General features: G+C 37.8%; 1 protein-coding gene across 4 annotated transcripts in view; it reads left to right on the plus strand.

Annotated features, from left to right (window-relative positions):
* The window catches only part of lrp1bb (low density lipoprotein receptor-related protein 1Bb), a 280,141-nt gene that overhangs the window by 243,317 nt on the left and 15,184 nt on the right, over positions 1-21,640 (plus strand). For 3 of the 4 annotated variants that reach the window (XM_075480193.1, XM_075480195.1, XM_075480196.1), the window contains exons 67-83: positions 2,255-2,371; positions 3,319-3,425; positions 7,550-7,682; positions 8,642-8,748; positions 8,923-9,055; positions 9,487-9,609; positions 9,774-9,896; positions 12,731-12,871; positions 13,156-13,290; positions 14,431-14,550; positions 14,677-14,918; positions 15,101-15,324; positions 15,911-16,017; positions 17,757-17,873; positions 18,159-18,332; positions 20,891-21,016; positions 21,416-21,580. In XM_075480193.1, the coding sequence (XP_075336308.1) occupies positions 2,255-2,371; positions 3,319-3,425; positions 7,550-7,682; positions 8,642-8,748; positions 8,923-9,055; positions 9,487-9,609; positions 9,774-9,896; positions 12,731-12,871; positions 13,156-13,290; positions 14,431-14,550; positions 14,677-14,918; positions 15,101-15,324; positions 15,911-16,017; positions 17,757-17,873; positions 18,159-18,332; positions 20,891-21,016; positions 21,416-21,580 (2,394 nt within the window). The remainder of the gene's footprint in view (positions 1-2,254; positions 2,372-3,318; positions 3,426-7,549; positions 7,683-8,641; positions 8,749-8,922; positions 9,056-9,486; positions 9,610-9,773; positions 9,897-12,730; positions 12,872-13,155; positions 13,291-14,430; positions 14,551-14,676; positions 14,919-15,100; positions 15,325-15,910; positions 16,018-17,756; positions 17,874-18,158; positions 18,333-20,890; positions 21,017-21,415; positions 21,581-21,640) is intronic. The other variant, XM_075480194.1, reaches the window with a different exon arrangement.

Genomic DNA, 21,640 nt, shown 5'->3' on the forward strand with positions numbered 1-21,640 from the left:
TTTGTTTAATGTTTGATTTTTTTTTTTTTTTCAGACTAAATCTTTTGTCAAAAGCAGCAGCAATTTACCACTTACCCTCACAGACAAACACGAGCCAAAATTTCAGGTGGACTCACCAACAATATCTCTATAACTGAATGACTTCACAAGACGTTCAACATTATTTCTTGTCAAACATATACGACCTTATATATGTTTATTTATAAACCATGTTTTATTAACTTTCATATCATCCTCATTATTTGGGAGGCCACAAATAAGTGCCTCAATGTGACACGATCCGTGAAATCACAGAGGATGTCACAGGTAACTAACAACACGGGTCACCGAGGCTCCGAAGTCCGAACTAACCCCCACCCACAGAACAGAAAACTCTAAAATGAGAGCACTCTTTATCAAAATGTTATCAATCTCGAGCTGCTTTCATTTTGATCCCCCACCAGCGCACACACCGGCAGTGGTTTGAAGCAGATTTTACAAATTATTGTCGATGAAGGCCGGAAATGGACAGGAACAGAAACTCTTCCATTTATTAGAGAGATTCATGACACATAAGTGGTGAGAGCTATAACTTAATTTCTGGCTCAGTTGGAAAAAAAGATAGCAATTTAAATATAACTTATAGCTATCAATGTTTCCTTTGCTACTCTGCTGACAGGAGCACAAACACAGACTAATTGTGATTGAAACGAAAACCTCTCTTCTGTGCTGTGCTCTGAAATGATCTTGGATGGATGGATGGATTCAAGAATGTTCAGTTTTGCCAACTTCTTGTCACAAATCTATAGAAGAGAACTGGTAGAACAGTCAGGTATTTCGTCTTATGTTGCGTTTGCCTCTCGAGAGCATGCTGTGTTTTGAACTCCATGTCAGACTTTTTCAGGTAAACCCTGAGGAAATAATGACTGTACCTTGGAACTTCGAAAACTAGCACTCAATTAATCAGGGTCTCCGCGGATCCTTAAAAAGTATTAAAAAGTCTTAAATAAAAAATACTTTTTTTAAAGGTCTTAAAATGTCTTAAATTTCGCCGATTTTCGAAGAGTGGCATTAAATTTCATCTGGGCGAAATGAAAGAAAGATATGTCTGGAGAGACGATTTTCTATCGCTCTGTGCACAATATGGCGAACGCTAACGTTTTGTGTGTGCGCCAGTACTTCCGGTGAAAACTTCCGGTGATTTGACAGCAAGCGCGTCAGGTTAGGGCCAGTGGACGTAAACAAAGGTTGACTTATAGCCTAGAAGAAAGATGATAATATAACGTAGCTAAAAAGACTAGCTTTCTTCAGTAGCCTAATGCTTACCGATTTAGCAAGTCTAGCAGCCTCGTTGCTAATGCTAGCCGCCGTAACGTTACCAACCATACCCGACGTCAAGGAGTTAGCTGAGCAGGGGGAAGATTATGGGGCTGGCAGAGTTAACTTCATAATGGGTGAGTGCAGGTTTCATTCACTTGTTTTCATTCTTTCACAGGATTGATTCACTTCATTGGTTTATCCGATTGCTGGCCGCCGAGCCATTATGTGTGTGGGTTTGTGTAGGTTACTGATAGTCAGGTTGTGTGATGTGTGTGAGAGTGTGTATTTTTTCTATGGGTTCGTGCCATTGACTGTATGAGCGGTCTGTGCTCGTTTTTATTTATTTGATTAGATTGGAGATACTTTATTAATCCCGAAGGAAATTAAATTTTGTTGTGTGGTTTATGCAATGCAAAGTCACTGTCCATAGTCTGTGCTTCACGTGAGTTGTCCAAAGTTCTGGTTTAAGTTAACTTGGGTAGTAAAATTGTTTTGCTAGTTGTAAAAGCACAGTAGACATAACTCGAAAATTAGGTTCAATTATGGATTTATTTTGCTCAGAGCCTCAGACAAACAGACAGACAAATGGCAGCGAAAACACACTCCTTCGCAGAGGTGTGACAATTGGGCACGATTGTCCTGTAGTGTGTGGTGTTCCCTTGTGCGTTCAAATCTTATGCGATCATGTTGACACACTGATTCAGTATCACTGAAGCACACATTTCACACTGGACTTTTTTTCAACACCGAACAGCCTAGAGTGTAGTTTTTATATATATATATTTTTGCCGTGGTAATGGTCTTAATTTTTATTCTTAGAGGTCTTAAAAAGGTCTTAAAAGTCATTAAATTTGTTGATAAAAAATGTGCAGATACCCTGTTAATATTCATGCTCTTTGATGCCATTTACATCATGTTCTTTTTTTTTCCACTTTTTTCACTCCTGATGAAATAGATGAAAAGACATGCGGACCTCATGAATTCCGCTGTGAAAATAACAACTGCATCCCAGACCACTGGAGGTGTGACAGCCAAAATGACTGTGGAGACGGCTCAGACGAGGAGAATTGCAGTGAGTACCTGACAACTTCCCATGCAGTTAGCGCTGTTTATTTGGTCATGTCCACTATTGACGCTCTACACCCACTTTGAAGAATTTGATTCCCTTGAGGACACCTGACTGTCCCTCCCACCATCACAACCACCCTTTCTTCCACACCCAGAAATATCAACAGAAATAACATGTATTCAAACTGACTATGGAACCACCACACTCAACTCTCCCTTTCAAGCTTGCTTTTATTATCTGTGCTGCTTCTGAGCTTCTTTTTATCTTCTCATAAAATGACCCTGCTAACCCACATTGTTATATCCCACATCCTGTTGCCTATTCAAATACAAGTATTTGTGTTTGTGTGGGTGGAATTATTTGCCCGTGTATTATGAGTAAATGCATTCCCTCTGTGTGCTTTTGCTGAGTACGCACATCTAACATGATTTATTAGCCGCTTGAGTCCCCACACCTATTAATGTCACTTAAAATGCAAATAAAAGCCAGTCAAGTGTTGGATGGCAAGAAACATTAAGCAGGTGGACCAGCAGACAATGGAGGGGCTGCAAATCAGATTTTGCTGCAATGCCTGATGGGAGTCTCTGTTGAAGCACAGCTCATAATACACACCCCGAGTTAGCTAACAATCCATGATAACAAGGGGGAGGGCCCAGACGGTGGATCCGATCCAGCTGTTTAGCAGCATCCTAATATTGTCCTCAGGGACAGGCCTCTGCTAAATGGCATATCCACGATTTTTGGCTTCAGAGAGAACATTTTGTGTTTTTGCATTTTTTCAAAGCATTAACATGTGATTCTAAAGATTAAACATTTTGCTGATTGCTCTATTTGGAGATGACTTTTTCCCTTATTTTTTATGTATTTGGCGTGTGTTTGTGCGTATATTGCAAGAAGAACAATCAGTTTGGTATAATGTCGTTTCATTTGTGTTTTCCTTTTCCACACAGAGCCAGTCACATGTAACCACAAAGACTTTGCCTGCGCAAACGGAGAGTGCATTTCCTCCCGATTCCGCTGTGATGGAGACTACGACTGCCTGGATAATTCAGATGAGGTCTGTGTGTAGAATGTGTGTCCTAAGTTTTTACAACTCCAAAAAAGTGGGGGAGCTGTCTTAAATGAAAAATGAAGGGAAAAAAATGTAATTATTTGAAAATATAATAAACCCATATTTTATTCAAGTAGAACATAGAATAGAAAACGTGTCAAATATTGATATATATATATATATATATATATATATATATATTAGAGATATAGATATAACCATGTTTATCACTGTGTACCTTCCCTTCTTTTAACATCTAGGAACTTGGGAGACTAGTTGCTGAAACTTTGAAAGAGAAATGTTAATAAGATTCAAGCTACTGGACGGTCCTGGGTGTTCTTTGTTGTATTTTTTTGTTTCATATTGCGTCAAATGTTTTCAATTGGTGAGAGGTGTGGACTGCAGGCAGACTGAGTCCAGCACCTGGACTCTTCTACTATGACACCATGCTGCTGTAACAGATACAGTATGTAGTTTAGCAATGTCTTAATGAAATTTGCAAGGCCTTTCCTGAATAATTCTTTATCTGTATAGGGTGCATATGTTGCTCTAAAAACTTCATATACATTTTTACATTAACCATCCATCAAAGTTGCAGGCTTTTGAACAGAGCAGTGATAACAAGCCATGTCTTTATGCTCTTTAGTCTGAAGGACTGAGTGCCCATGATTTAAAAATCATTTAAAAAATTTGCTTTTGTGCAGAGAAGATAGCAACATTTCTGGCTTCCGTGTTCGAGTTCACAGAGGATGATTTCTGGAAGTGTTCCTGATCCCATGCATGGACAGAATCAGGACTGTTTTTAATGCAGTGCTGCCCAATTTCTGATGTACAATGATTAAAGGAAAAGACCGTTTTTTTGACATTGGGCCCTTGATTTCACATTATAACATGATGTTCTACTCACCCCTGCTTGTTGTTGGTAATTTGGACTGATAACGTGGAGGTGCGTCGCTTACTTAAAAAAATCCGGGTTACTGTAATTTTGAATTTTTGTCGTAAAGTCTGTGTGTGTTTGTCTGTGGGCTGTCTGTGGTAGTAGCACGATGATGACGTCAGTAACACCCACTTTACGACAAAAATTCAAAATTACAGTAACCCGGATTTTTTTAAGTAAGCGACGCACCTCCACGTTATCAGTGCTAGTGTACAGTAATTAATAAATTATAAACAGCGTAGTTTGTGCCTGTATAACGTTGCCCATAGGAAACCGTTTCATGGCCGAATATCTCAAGAGAGCAGCCAGACGCCTCTCGAATATCTTCGGAACAGCTCCAAATTACCAACAACAAGCAGGGGTGAGTAGAACATCATGTTATAATGTGAAATCAAGGGCCCAATGTCAAAAAAACGGTCTTGTCCTTTAATGTCCTTTACTCACAAAGATGTCTCCAGATTTTCTGAATCTATTGATGAAATTATGTGGTGTAGATCATGGAATATTCAAAGTTGTTTTTTTGTTTTTTTTTATACTGAGGAACATTATTTTAAAATTGGCTGACATTTTGTGGACGCAGCTTTTTACAGATTTCTGGGCCAGTGCCCATCTTTACTGCTGAGAGACTCTTTAAAGTGCTCTTTTTACACCCAAACATGTTATTGACCTGTTGCCAGTTAAGCTAATAAACTGCAACATGTCGCTGCAGCTGTTTCTTCGTAGTCCTACTTCCAGCTTTTTTGTTGCCCCAGTTCCAACTTTTTTTAAGACCTGCTGATATGTTTTGGGTTTTTTTATTATATTCTATTGTCAATAAAATGTTGGTCTTGGATATTTACAAATCACTGATGATGATTATAAATCGCTATTTCTTATTTATTTCCATTGTACAGTGTGCCAGCTTTTTTTGGAATTGGGATTGTGTTGGAATTAAAATACTACACAAAAGAGAAAAAAAATCTTCAAAAGAATAACACTGTAATCAGCATTTTGCCTTCACTGGCATATTGCTGTTTATTAGTATTATTAGAGATCAAGCAGGTCACTCTCCACTATATCATCATGTGCATCTGATGTTGTTTAAGTAGGGGATCTGTAATGGGTACTTTCCAAATTACAGGTCACTGGGTTTAACACTTACAAATTACATTGGACAAGAGCCACATTATAGCTTATGAACAGTGTAATTCCATCTGTACGTGTTCACCTAGAAGTATAGCTTGCAGCACAAGATAAAATATCCAATTTGAAAAAGAGGGCTGAATTTAGATGCGCATAACTCCACTTGCTAAGAAATAACTCCATTATAGGTATTAGTCATTGTGCTTATCCAAATCTCCTCATCATGGTCACCATATTTCAAAAGAATGCTGGACAGAAAATATTCCTGTGATGAATTATTGTGCCTTCAGGTGCATTAGTGCATGAAATACCGCATATTCTTTTGGTTTTGGAAATCTTAATCCTACATGTCAGCAAAACAAAGACCTGTTGTATTTTTCATACAGATGCTTGAAAATCTTAATTTACAAAGCTTCAAATTGATATAACCCGCTGTGGTTTTATGTGAAGAAATGAACAATGATGTGCATTCATATAGCATTGCCTGATCTAACATGATTTTTGCAGGATTAATGCAAAAAAAGCCCCACCGGTTGTAATATTGCAGTGTCATGCATAATTCAAGGACAAGGGCCTGTTATTACGATTCATTATTCTTGTTAATTTATTGCCCTGTTCAACATTTGCTCAGCTTTTTTTTTTCTTTCTTTCTTTCTTTTTTTTTAAACATATAATCCCTCTCCATGCGAAGTGCCGCAACCCTAATTAACCCTTACGTCTCCTAAGTGCCAGCTTTCTGGGTCAGTGCAGTCAAATAATTTCGGGAAGGAAAGTTGCCTTTCAGTCAGCAGTTATTATTCAGTTCAGTCAATCACAATGGTCATAATGGCTTAAGAATGGATGTTTCTTTTTTTAAATATAGACATTGTGAATGAGAATAAGACAATGTCACATCATTGCATTGCATTCACAATGATTTTAATGTATGAACCTTCAAGTTCAAGTCTTTTTTTTAAGGATTGAAAAATGCATGAAACATTTATTTTCAGTTTTAGGAGAACAAACCAACAAACACATTTCTCACGATTTTGGTGAAGATCTTTTTTGTCTGAGTGGGCACAGGCTGAGCTTTGAAAGCAATGTAAGTACTTTTTAAGTGGGGATTCAAAGTACATTGAAAAAAGACTTTAACATCATTTGCATAATTTCATTAGACAATTTCAGATGTTTCTTTTTCTTTATCTTTGTGTTGCCCAAAGTAGTGTTTTATCTGAGAAAGACTTGAGTATTATTGTTTGGCTTGGAGTAAAGTGTGGTTACCAATGCCATTACTTAGGAGTCAGAAAAGTGTCAACAAGTGTTTTTGTGGTTTCTGGTTACTGACTGCAGGAGACAGAAACATGCAAGGGTAGAAAAGAATAACATTTTTTTTTTTTTTTTGGGGTGGGGGGTATTAATCAAACCGTGACTGGAAATAACACATTTTTCAACTTCATCGCTGATAACTGGTGACTGACCTGCAGCAGTTTAATTTTGTTTGAGAGAATGTCCTTTAACCTACTGCATTTTGGAGTTTTATTTAAGAGTCAATGTTTTATTCTATACTTGGAATAAGCCAACATCCACATTATGAATCACTGTATGAATCACTGCTAGAGTGGCCCTGCTGTTTGAATTTTTCTGGAGGGACCGAAACACAGATTGTAACCCAAAGAGATGTAAACTTTGGAGAGGACTCACTGATTTAGTGATTTCAGACTGCTTAAGACAGTTTACAAAGCTTCAAATTGATATAACCCGCTGTGGTTTTATGTGAAGAAATGAACAATGATGTGCATTCATATAGCATTGTCTGGTCTAACATGATTTTTGCAGGATTAATAATTCAAGGACAAGGGCCTGTTATTACGATTCATTATTCTTTGACTAATTTCTGATCAACTTAGGCATAAACAGCATCCTGTTTCAGTGTTGGCTTGTTATAAACACCTGGTTATTATATCATAGATTTGTAAAACCATCCATACACTTTATATTCTTCATAACATTGTAATTATAAAACTGTGTCTACCAGTCACTTTATATATATATACCCTTGATTTCTGAAGCCCTTTGCTGTATCTGTTCACAGAAAGACTGTGAGGCACACTGTGCAGATGACCAGTTTCGGTGTCATAACAATCTCTGCATCTCAGTGAAGTGGCTTTGTGACGGTCAAGAAGATTGCAAAATGGGGGAAGATGAAAAAAACTGCCAGGGAACAGGTGAACTAACTACTACCTAACTCGCATAGTTTGTAAAAGGATGGCATAAAGTGCTGCTGACTTGTATCTCTGAGCAATATATAACATTCCCTGTTTCTAAATGTTGTGCCATCTTCTCTGGTAAATATTAGTTTATTTTATTAGATATATTTTAATGTTCAGGCACTAATTTTATACCCATTCTTACTCCCATATGTGAATATGACAATATGCAAATACTACTGGCTCATTTCTTTTTTTAGTTGTTTTTTTAGTTGTCTCACATGTGCTTTTTTTGACACACTGACTACACTTTGCCAACACAGGCTTCATTTCATGAATATACTGCTATTAATAGAATAAACATTTATATCTGACACATTTTGATTATCCATTTAATGCAAAATGAAGGATTTAGTTGAATGCACAACAATTTCTTACTTACCCCTGCACATTTGTGTTAAAATTCTGTAATACTGTAATTTGCCTAAATGTTACGAAAGGACAACCTACTGTCAATGTCAAAGAAATTCTTTGAGGTGTTAAACTGTGTTGAAAATCATAAATCGCATTCAGAAATTTTATCCAAGATGATTAAACCCAGGTGAAACTGGTTAAAGAAATGGTCAATGTGCTGATATCATTGGACTGCACAATAAAACTAAGAAGGTATGAAAAAGGGAGCGAGGCCTTCAGAAAAATCTCATGGTTTTGGAATACAATATTTTGGAGAGGAATAGAAATGGCCAGGTAATGCCCTTTGACCAGCAGCAAGTGTTACACAATACAAGCACTTAGGATGAATACAACCTTCTTACTGTCTTTAGGAGTTGTGTCCATGAGCCACATTTTTAGTCAGTGTTATCCTGATTTAGAGCTTTTTATTTGTTTATAGAAGAAGAAACAGAAAAGGTCTCATGCGACTGATTGTGTTGTGATGAAATGTGAGACATTGACTAATATTTGCCTCACTCTTCCAGTCATCCCCTCTTGCTCTGTGAATGAGTATGTGTGTGCCAGCGGAGGGTGCGTGTCAGCCAGCCTGCGGTGTGATGGACATGACAACTGTCTAGATGGCTCAGATGAGGTTAGTGCAGCAAGCAGGTTGCAAAGAATCACAATATAACCATGTAGCTTCACAGTGTAGAGCACTTGTGCGGTGAGAAGCTGCTTCACAGATCATATCAGCACGTGTTTTAGCGCAAAGTTTTGGTTCGCTTCGATTGCTGCTTGATGATTTATAGTGTTTCTTTGTGGACAGATTGGCTGTGTGAAGGAGTGCAGAGAGGATGAGTTCCTGTGTCTGAATCGGGCTCACTGTATCCCTCGGCGCTGGCGCTGTGATGATGTGTTGGACTGCATGGATCATAGTGATGAAGAGAACTGCAGCCACGGTAAGAATGAGTGCGATCTTGGATGATGATGAGTTATATTGATTTCTGAAGGTAAAAAAAAAAGTAATTGTCAAATTCTTCCTCAGTTCTTTAAGCTACTAAAAAAGAAAATAATTCGGGAGAGCATTTGATATAAAAACAAAGCACCAAAGAGATAAAACATAAATAGGAAAAGACGTGGCAGATGAAGGATTGCTCATATATAATGAGAAAGAATGTATAATTTAAGATGAGATGAAAGACATAAATGGAATAAAACTTTGCTTTTGTGGGGCGAAATGATCCACGCTGTCTGGATAATTGTGTTAAACCATCTGTCATTACGATCCTGTAATAGATGGTTTTGAGTCTCATCTTATGCAACTTTGAGGGCACTTTTCTACCTGAGTTACACTGATAAAAGTCGTGGCGAATTATCCGTATAATTGCAGGAGCTTTCTTCTGCCGTGCTGATGAATTCATTTGCAACAACACCTTATGCAAACTTCACACGTGGGTGTGCGACGGCAAGGACGATTGTGGAGATAACTCTGACGAAGATGCTGACATGTGCGGTAGGTTGAAACTGTCAACAAGGTGTTTTTCTGAAGAAGACTAATGGATTATAAGCTTCTACTTCTACATTTCACAAGAGGGAGTATTTCATCATCTCTTCCTTGAATATATATTTATATATTTTTTTATCTTATCCTTCAGCTTATTGTCTTTTGATTTCCAGGAAAACTTCCCTGCCCTCCTACAAGGCCATTCCGCTGTAGAAATGACCGCGTGTGTCTACGCTTGGACCAAGTGTGCAACAAACTGGATGACTGCGGTGACAACTCTGATGAAGAGGAGTGCGGTGAGGAGATACAGTACAGATCTCATGCTGCATTAAGCAGCTTTTTTTTCTTTTTTTGCATTAAGGCAAAATTATCCCATATTTGTCTAACAAAGTGCAGAAAGCTAAATACTCCCCTGATGCACTTGTCCTTGATAAGTAGACATTTATTCATTCTCTTGAAATATTACAGCTATCCTAGAACCTAGAACAATAATTGAGGTGGAGACGGAAAAATAAATGTGGTGCACAACGTTATAGTCTGAAAACAACCTTTAGAAATTAGCTGTACTTGAGTATTCTGGGAAAATTAATAAAACATTGCATCCTTACTATATAAAAAAGACAGAAATTTCTGCCATTTATTATTATTATTATTATTATTATTATTATTATTGTTATTATTATTATTATTATTATTATTGTTATTATTATGCGCATGTTGAGTTGGGGTTCTAAAGCTCTACTGTTAGGTCTGGCCACTGATGCATGAAGTCCTAAACTGAGTTGAGTTCTTACTGAACTATGATTTGAACCCCTTATTAGGCCAGTTGTCCAACAGTGGTCTGCCAGTTAGATACATATAAACACATATGACTCAACCTTAGAAAGCTGAGATTTAAACAATTAGACTGAAGCAAACCATTTTACGATGTTGTTGAACACAGCTGATACAATCATCAGCAGAAGCAATCAAAAAACAAAAAATGATAAAATAGAGGCAACTCACATTAAATGGCTCCTGGTAATGCCCTCGTGGATGTTTCCCTGACAGAATTGGTCTTTTTGTCAATAACAATCCACTTCAATTGTTTTTTTTTATTACATTCCCAGATTGCTGTGGCATCATCATGTAGCTGGCAGCTGCTCTTTATTCTTTAAGTATTCTCACTTTGCTTGCAAACATTTGTGATATGGTGATTTCAGAATGACAACATCATGGGTAGCTCACATGAGTCTTGAACTCAGGCCACAACTTAGCCAACATGGATTTATGGAGGGCAAGTGCACACACTTTTGGAAAAAAATCTTTGTAAAACATTTATTTTGGGTGCTGCCATCAGTTTTGGATTAGGACTGTGTAGGACTTTGGGCTGTGGTCTGATTGTGTTCCCTAAGCAACAGGTCACAGGTACTGTCATCCACAGGCATCTGTGTAAAAACAATGTGGCTGAATGCATATTTTTTTTAAGTATGTTCAAACAGCTGTAAATCAGTCAGAGGTAATACTTTAGGAAATATTTGGGAAAAAAATTTAGGGTGTTACGGCTCCATATTAAGCATTTATGCCGTGTGGTTCGAGAACAGCTCTCAGTTCACTTGAAGTATGATATGAACAGGCATCTGAAAATTGCTGAAAATACAGAATTTTTGAAACACTGATTATATTCATGCATTCAAACAGAATATGTAATGCACATATTGTACCAAAAATAGCAAATACATATTTTTTTTCTGTAGTTCCAAGGCCAGAAACTAAAATGATGGGTTGCAACGATTAAAGAGAAAAAAAATAAGAGCTATATTAAATCTCATGTTTCTGCCCAGTTTTGGGATTTAACATTTCCTTTCATACCAACAGTTACACAAATTTTGCATATCAAGAAGAAAGACAGGATGAAAATCAGCCACTGCAGATATATTTGGTGTGTTCAACATATTTTTTAGTTTTGCTCCAACTTATTTTTCCTTCGGAATGTGAAAACGGCGGTTTTATTTTCACTGATAGATCCAAAGGCATAACCACATCCGTCCATTTTTTTCAGCGACATGTTCCCTCGACACAAGCTGAAGGATCACGCAGAGAAGACAGGAAAGAGAGGGACAAATAGCTTCTCTTTTCTATCGCTTTCTAGTTTCTTCTGTCCTCCATTCATCTTCCTCTCTGATTTCATTGATATCCCCATCCATCTCTTAACTCAGTCCATTACCTCTCACCATTGTATGCTTCTTCCCTTTATCCATCCCCTCACTCTCACAGTAATCCCATCATCCACCTCCCCATCACTTCATTATGCTTCATTCCTTCTCATTGTTATTCTGTCGGAGGGCGTCAAACTTCCATTCTTTCTCCGTACATACGACCCAGTCTCAGTCCAGGATGTGTAATAGCCAGGTAGTCCACAAAAACTGTCACAAAAGTAATATTGCACAACTATAACATGCTCACATAGGAAGTGGGGTGGGAGAATGCCACGTTTCAACTTTTCTGTTGCAGTTGCGTTTAGGCTAAAAATAAACATGGTTTGATTTTAATACACTGTTACAGGTTGGCATCAATTTTCAATCTGAGCTCTGCTCTGTACAAAACAGCACACAAAGAAAAGTGTCGCCATCTCACAAGTACTTTACTGTAATGCCACCGTTTTTTTTAAATGTGGACAAACGTTCTGTTGGATTTTTTCTGTAAGACTCAATCTTTTGTGGCTATATTATTAGGAAACAGATGTTGCTGTGATTATGTACATCTTTTACATAGCAAAACTGACTGTTCATTAACGAATTACAACGATAAAGAAGTGATACAATTTACAAAATTATCTGTTTTGCTGCAAATGACAAAAAAAGGTTTGGTCATTGTGTCAGACAAACAGTAACTTATTGATTATTCAGATCACTGTGAGGGAAAGGTAATGGACCAATAAAAAAAAGTTACCGCTGTAGCGCTTTGTTCATATTGATGTGCGATTCTGTCGAGGCAATAACTTCTAAGTGATTGCTGTGTAATGTTGTACAGTATCTCATGAGGTTGAAGTAACATTTTCCATCTTAATATTGAGCATGCTTGTGTATTACGTAGGTTATGATCGTTATTTTTTTTCCTTTTTTAATTGACACTGTGTGTGCTGAAACAGAAGTGGTGGCTGGAAGACCTCGGCCTTGTGGGAAGACTGAGTTTACCTGCAGTAACCGACGATGCATCCCAATGCAGCTCCAGTGCGACCTCTTCAACGACTGCGGGGATGGCGGCTCCGACGAGCAGGACTGCAAGTCTTGTAAGTACAGCAAGAGTTAACTTGGCGCGAACAGATGAAAGAAAAACTACGCAAGAGATGAAAAGTACCAAATGTCACCGTGATGTTGAGAGGAAGCTCAGCAATCTCCTCATTTTAGATGGAATGTTTTGTTGTTTATGATAATATATGTATGCCCATGTTTGAGAGGTGTTGTGTACTGTATTAATGATTAAGGTGCCCTCTTGTTTGCTGCACATCAAACGAACAGCCCAGCAGGTGTCTAAGAAGCAGAGGTGTAATCAAAGACTCGTCTTTATTTGTAGTTTCCAGTGGAGATGTATGCGGAAAGAAAACAAATCCGTGTGGGGAAGATGCGATCTGCAACCAGACAAATGTAAATGCTATATGTCAATGCAAACCTGGCTTTAAGAGGAACCAAAAAACAAGTCAATGTGAAGGTAATGTATGTAATGTATGTATATAATTTTATTGTTGTTTTCTCCTATCATTATTTTTGTTTTATTATAAGAGCGTAAATGATTCAGCTCATCAGTTTCATCACAGCAAACAAGTTGCACTGTCAAGGAATTTTTAAAAATGAATAAATGTAATGATATGGAAAGGCTAAGTAGAAGACTTGATCTTGATCCAAAAGAAATGTTGAGGAATAGACTCAAGGGATCAGTTCATGTGAGGAAACCCATCAACATCTCAGAGTTGGAGCTTTTCTGTATGAAGGAATGGATTAAACTTCCTCCAAGCTGATGTGCAGGACTTATCAACAGTAAATATCCAGTTACTTTAGGACATGACTTTACATTTACGTGTAGTTATTTAGAGGATGCTTTTATCCAAAATGACTTACAAAGTGAGGAAACATATTATTCAAGGTTCAGTGAAGTCAGACCCTGGTCTATACAATAGGTGCTAAGCCGACATAAATATGCCACTCATTTGTTCTTATTTGCACTTGTTAGTTCTGGCTCGACTTATAGAGTATATGTAGATCAAGAAGAAATATTCAAGTAAGTACAGGTTAGGTGTGTTAGAGATGTCGATGTAGCAACACCTCATAGCACACAGAAAGCAAGGCTTCACATACTTTTGCCAGTTATTTTGGGTAATTTGTGTCAATAAATTTACCAATAATGACAGTTTTGTTCAATTTGTTCAAATTAACTCTTCTCGTCTAATTTTCTAAGATAAGAAAATCTGATGATACTGTAGATGATATTCATGCAAAAAATGTGTAAAATATAGAGGGTTCCCAGACATTGTAGCACCTCCACAGCTCAGCAAATAAGCTCAGCAAAAATTTAAAGACGTCTGTGGATAGCAGACAAGATAATCCTCTCGAATAAAAATTGACACAAATGATTACTATCTCATTTGCAATAAATGTATCTCAACAAGGTCTCTAGTTTCACAGCAACAAAGGGAAACAAATTTCCAGATTATGTGGAGAGTTGAGCAGGATAGAATGTATTTTTCAGACTTTACTTTATATCTCTGCATATGAAATATTTCAGTAGCAATGTAAATGTAGATGATCTGGCTGAAGTGAATACGTGAATCTGTCCCTCTTATCTTTTTTCCAGAGATAAATGAGTGTCTGCAGTTTGACACATGTCCTAATTACTGCACAAACACAAAGGGATCTTTTAAATGCATGTGTGATCGGAATTTTAAGGAGATCAACGGCAACTGTATAGCAAGAGGTATGATCCAAATGTGAAGTATCAAACAATGTTTTGGGTTTTCTGCATGCATTGCTTATTTGTAGCCTTACTAAAATCAGCTAAATGTTCAAATGCATTTGCATGTATATATGTTTTACAATGCAGGACCAGAGGAACGAGTGCTCTACATAGCCAATGATACTGAAATCCGAAGCTTTGTGCATCCATATAACCAGAGCCATGGACTCAAACTGCTTACTCACATTGAGGACAATGCCCGTATAATCGGGATGGATGTTCTGTTTCATCACCAAAAGTTTATCTGGGCCACACAGTTTAACCCCGGTGGAATTTTTTACAAAGACTCTCTTGAAAGAAGCCAAACTAAATCAAATATCAAAAACATTGTGAGTAATTCTGACCTTTTTATTTGTCTGTCTGAAAAACTGCATGTGATGTCTGTAGATTAAAAGCAAGATGACTGTTTCATATTGTTTCAAAGCTGTCTCTTTCATGAGACACAGATTTTAAGTAAATGTGTGCACAGAAGTTGGATGAGGACCTTGATTCTGGTGGTTATCTGTTGCAGTGTTCAGATTTCCGTCGACCCAGAGATATTTCTGCTGACTGGATCACAGGCAACATTTATTGGACTGATCACTCTCGGATGCACTGGTTCAGCTATTACACAGCCCACTGGACTAAATTACGATATTCCATAAATGTGGGCCAACTTAAGGGACCAAACTGCACCCGCTTGATTACAGACATAGCAGGAGAGCCATATGCCATCACTGTAAACCCAGCCAGAGGGTAAAATGTGCACTTAGCTGTTCTATTTTCCTGCTGATAATGTTGAACAGACATGATTTGTACAGGAGTGTCATTCTTTAAAGGATTCCAAGTTCCTATAATTATGGAACAATACGGCAGAGAGGCAATGTAACCAGTTTTCTATTGGTTTATCCACACTGAATATGTAAGCTCAATAATAATTACTCCACCAGTAAGCTTATTCGGTTAACAACACATCCACACACTTAGATTTAATCTTCAGATTTTCAGATCTTCTCATCAGTCAAATATCTCTCTCTACTAATGCATCAATTTGCAAGTAAAGATATGAGAACATTAATTTTCCTAAGTGTTTATCATTTTTTTAATATACATTAGGTTTATGGATATTGCATCACCAAGGAGCCAATGATTAATAAGAATATACACTGGGAAACATGCTGTTACAGTAACTGTGACACAGTTAGAACTCATCAGGCTACAGATATGTTTGCATAGATTTATTAGTCTATAAAGATGCATATTTCTGTGCATGCAGTGTTCTTTATTTCTATATGTGCAGCGTTCAGCAAAGAGGGACAATATTTCTCTCTGTCCCTTTCAGAATGATGTACTGGAGTGTTATAGGTGATCATTCTCATATAGAGGAATCGGCGATGGATGGATCACTACGCAGAGTACTCTTGGAGAAAAATCTTAGGAGGCCCACTGGTACGTATTTGTTTAATATTTCTGTATGTTCTTTTCTTGTGTTATCTTTGTTACCTTAAATATACGCTGCCGAGTTGTCTTGTTACCAAAGAAAATATGTTTGTAATAAACATTTTGTGAAGCAGATGCTTAGCATATTTTGCAATGATCAGTGTTTATATTAATGTTTACACCAGGTGTAATTAGCAGAAGTATTTTCTTCTTCCTTTGGATGTGCATTAATAGGAATGTGAAGTGGCCTCTTGCTGTTTTAAGTAATCCCAGGTGAATGCTGTTCACTTTAATTCATTTCAATTAATTTTATTCATCCAGTGCCAATTGATCACTAATTTTATGGTGGGGCATTTTATGGCGTGACAGAAATAACAAAAAGAATAAAGGAAAGATGGAAAGAAAAACCAATAGGCAAAAGCAATTAAATGCACCAAATTCAATTAATCATAATCCAATCTGATGAAATATTCTCCAATTCAATAAAAAAATTATCATAATACAATTCAGTAAATTTCACCATAATCCAGTTAAGTACATTTCATTATAAGTCAGCTCAATTAAGTTTGTGTTTATTCAGAGAATACCATTTTTTTTTTTAAATAGCTTAGTTGAGGAAACCAATAGATAGCACTGGTTCTTCATGTTGATACAATCCCCCATCCTGAGCAGGTACAGGGTGACACTTGGGGAAAAAACTAATTTCAACAGAAAGAGATCCCCAGCAGAACCAGACTGCTGAATTCAAAAGCTGAATTCAGTGGTATAAATGTATGTGCAGTGGTTAATGGAAGAAAGTGCATCCAAAAAGACATATCCAAAATGCTTGGTAATCAGTTGATCATCAGTACTGTTTTATGGTGGAACAGCATCATCTCTTACTCAAATTGTGTCAAACTAACTCAGTGTTTTGCAGTATTGTTGACAAGATGTCTCTGCATGTGTCTGGTAACAAGAAAGTACCATAAATATAATATAAAAACGGACGAGATTTTTTTATAGCAAATACAGGCAAATTAATTAAGTAAATCTACTGTATTTGATGCACAACATGTCTCCATAATTCACAACAGCTCCTTGAATGGCATGTATGAAATGGCCCCGGATCTAACGAACACCGGTGGTGAATATGCATGAGTTTATACATGTTAGATATAAACATACACATCATCCTGTCAATGTATATAGCTTTCAAAGTATTTACTTTAAAGCGTTATGGTTGTTATGGTTATGTGTTATGGTCATTAAACAAAATAGCACAAAGACAATTCAGAAGTAAGGAATACTTTACTACCACTGCTACGGCTTGTGTTGGTATGTCTATAGGGAGACACTAAGTGCTGATCTAGTTTTGAAGAGCTGCTTTGGCCTCCTTTAATTCGAGGGGGCCTGTGCTCTGTCTTGGTCACAAAGAGAGGAATTCATCATCAGTGTGCTGAAAGAAAAAAAACACAAATCGGTTTGCATGTCTCAGCCAGGTGCTCGGAGTTCTAATCACATATTTAAAAGATTGTAAATGTGAGTCACTGTTTTGAAAATGCATTGCATGAAATCAAAGTGACTCACAGCTATAGTAGTTTTAATAGAAGCAAACTGGTGTTGAAGGTAAACGAGCAAAAGGAAAGAGAAAGAACACTGCTTCCTTCATTTTGTTTATTCCATACTGTGTCTTCAGCATTGATGGATTCCTCCATGATTCCTGTTTAATTCGTCAGGTAAATAAATCTCTTACCTTTATCCTTCCACAGGGCTGGCAATTGATTACTTCAACCAGCGTATTTACTGGGCTGATCCTGAGCTCTCACATATAGGAAGCATGAGATTGGATGGCTCAGACCCCCTGGTGACGATCAGTAACAGACACGGTAAACCCAAATGGAAAACAAAGTCCAACTTTTTCCTTGAAACTCATAATATTCACAATGCACTTTGGTTTCCCCGACTTCTTATCAAATAATTGCAAAAGTATTGCTTGTGTGTCTCAGAGGGGTACGCTTTTAAACCACGTGTGGTAAGATCACTCTCCCCACACATCACACACTCCGCTTTTCCGTCAGGGACAGGAAACACACTATCAGCAAATTGGGTTGCACCTATGCTAAAATGTTTTCTTGCATTTGTTTGTGTTCTTTTTTCTGCCGCACCTACAGGAATCTCTCAGCCATACAAAATCGATATATTTGAGGACTACATCTATGGAACTGGACTAAAACATGAGGTCTTCAAGATTCACAAGTATGGCAAACATTCCGTGGAATTTCTTATTTTGGGAGTAGAGAGACCCACTAATGTTTTCATCTCCCACCGTTACAAGCAACAAGATGGTAAGTTTTTGTGATAATCAGTATTTGTACATGCATATCAATTCCTTAGAGGAAACAGGAAATAGATGGGAATCAGGATGGCCTAACTGGATAATATATTTATGTTGCAATTTTTTAACTTCAATGTGTATTGATGGAAGTGCAGCTCGTGATTCAGCAGTTTGTGAACCACAGCAATAACGGTTTGACATTATCAGTCCCACACATCATTGTGGAGGAAATGTTTGCCCACTCTTCTTTACCATGAAGCTTCATTTCGTTGAGCTTAGTAGTCACTGTCTATGCACAGCACTATTTAGGTCCCACCGCAGCACCATTTCAGTCAGGTTGTCTGAAATTGGATCGGTCCACTTTAATTAGTTTTTAAGCCACTCTGTTGTAGATTTGCTGCTGTGTTTGGGATCATTGTTCTGTTGCCCAACTGAATTTCTGCCAATTTTTAGCTGTCAGACAGATGGCCTCACATGGCTGTAGAAAAATGCATATACAGAAAAGTATACATATACGGCGGTATACGGAGGAGTTCATGCTCACTTCAGTGACTGTAAGGTGTACAGGTCTTGTGGCTGCAAAACAAGCCCAAATCATCATCCCTCCACCACCGTGCTTGACGGTTTGCATGAGGTGTTTGTGCTGATTTGCTGTGTTTGGTTTTCTCCAAACGTGGCATTTTGCATGATGGCTAAACAACTCCACTTTGGTCTCTTTGATCTCATCTGACATTGTGTCAGAAATCTGATGGGTTTTCCAAATGCAGCTTTGTAAACACAAGCTGCATTGCCATGTTCTTCCAAGAGAGAAGAGGCTTTCTTCTGGAGAGCAGAGGAAGGAGCAGACGGTTCGATCGAGACTTTTACACAGTTGTTGTTCACACAAGTGCATTGCAGCGAGAGGCTTTCTTCTGGAGATGTCATCCACTGACGTTACTGAGATTTTACTAGGGGGCTTGGTGGAAAATCTCCACAAAAATCTCCGCAAGAGGTCCAGGGCAAATTACATTTGTTTTCTCACATGCAGCAATTTTCAAATTCCATTGCATGTGTGTGAAAAGGGCTTATGTAATACGATGTATTGTTGTTCATCTGAGGTTGTATTCATTCATTTATTCATCTTTAAATTATGTCTTGACTTGTAACTCAACTATATACTATATCGTCACTATACTCTATCATTAAATGAGTGAACAGGCATACAAGATTAATAATAGATTTGATAGTTTATATTTATTAGTTTATATATATTTAAAGGAGTGAACTAAAAACCATTTAAGAGAATAAGTAATGTATATTGCCACAAGGGACAATGACAAAAGTCCAAGCAGATTTTGAGTATTACCATTTGTTTACTTCAGGGAGCACCATGGGACATGCAATATGTATCTTGCATCTTTTCCACAGTGGCCAAGGTTATTCAACCCCAGCGCATTAAAAACGCCAGAGCAGACTGACAGCACCACCAGGGAGATATTGTATCCCACACACCCTCTCACAAGATGATGCCACTGCAAAACCTAAACAGTACATTATGATCAAATAATTCTAAAGTCAAAGCACTTTTTTTCTTCAAAACAATTGACTGAAGCTCAGTTAGATAGAGGATTCGGTTTCAGGTGTGTATCATGAAAAATTTAAAAAGAGAAAAAACACAAAACCAATTTTTAAAAACCAGTACAACCATATGTTCTTCCTCTCACTTACTCATGTGGTACATCAGTGTCTGTTACTTGTTACATCTCTGCTGTTAATGGTGAAAGAGCAAGAAAGAGCTCCGTCTTGGTCAGTTTTTCTCTTTTAGGGCAGCTTCTCCATTCCCCAGAGACTCATTAAGGCCAGCTGTGTAGTGTGTAATGTGTAAGTCTGTGGGCACAGGATGCACTCAGATTGCACAAAGCTATGATGTGAAAGCTTGATATCCTCAGCATGTTTTAATGGGAAGGTTTTCTTTCACACTCGTTATAAATATACTGTGTCCAACTGTATGTAGCATTATTACAACCGATAGAAACATAATGTAAATATATGTTGGAAAGATAATGTTGGAATTTAATCATAATTCTCGATGGATGATATAAATGTTGTTTTAAGGTGATTTTGTGTAATACAGGCAGTAATGACATGGTTGAACATAACATTTACAGCAGTGATTAGCAGATCTGTTTCATAGCTTACAGGTGCTTGTAAAAAGGGCTGAATCGATGACATCACTTGCAGAAAGTTCATTTTGATTGATTCAGACTCGGTCCTTTTCCATTATTATGTCTTTCCGCTGTAGGCAGCATCAAGAGGAGCACTTAGAAAATCCACTAATCACTTAGACAAAAGGAAATTGTTACCACATTCCGTAGTCGTTGATTATTCAATGTGGTTTAGCCCTGCGCCTCTCCTGCCTGCAAGAAAATAACACTCTCCAAAACAGAAATTAAAACACTTGAAATAAATTGCTTTAATTCAAAAAAGAACAACCTCTCTTTCCACAAACAAACAAGTCTTTGTGATTACTGGCCACAAGTACAGATTATCTCCTTGGCTCATTTATCCTTTCTTCTTCTTTCTCCACAGCATCAAATCCATGCGTGAGAATGTCTTGTGATTTCATGTGTCTGCTTAACCCAACGGGAGCCAGATGTGCCTGTCCAGAGGGGAAAGTACTGGTCAATGGCACCTGTAGTGACGTCAACACCTCAGGTAGGCTCGCCTTACCTTTCATCATTCAACTACAAAGATGGTTGTTGTATGACTTAGCAGTAACTTTAATGATGAAGGTTGTGTGATTCATTTATAAACCTGAGCCTATGCTGTGACAATGACAAACTATATTCCCCCTCTGAAGAGCTCTGATATCTTAAATACACCAAATTATATTTTAGCAGCTACTCCTAGCAGCCATTTAAAGAACTTATTTACTGTATGCCATGTTTCTAAGCTTTTGCGTACCCTGAGATTGAACAGTTCCTGCATTGACTCGTCTTCAGGCTCACACCTCTGCGGTTGCGTGTCTGATATTTGCTGCCTAAGTCCAATAGATGGGATGTTATTGCTGCTCACTGCTGAACAGTGAGTAAAGTGAGCTTTGCTTTCATGAAGGTGAACTGTGCCGCCCCCCTTGTGAGAATGGAGGCCGCTGCTTAGCCAATGAGAAGGGCGACTGGAGGTGTTATTGCTGGCCTGATTTTTCAGGGGAGCGCTGTGAAGTCAACCACTGCACAGACTACTGCCTAAATGGCGGCACCTGCATGGGCTCACCACTGGGTAAGTCTGGTGTAAACGCACAGATGTCGAAGCCCATCTGAGGCGTGATTTCTTTTTCAA

Source organism: Odontesthes bonariensis, chromosome 12, assembly GCF_027942865.1.
Source record: "Odontesthes bonariensis isolate fOdoBon6 chromosome 12, fOdoBon6.hap1, whole genome shotgun sequence".
NCBI classification, from domain to species: domain Eukaryota; kingdom Metazoa; phylum Chordata; class Actinopteri; order Atheriniformes; family Atherinopsidae; genus Odontesthes; species Odontesthes bonariensis.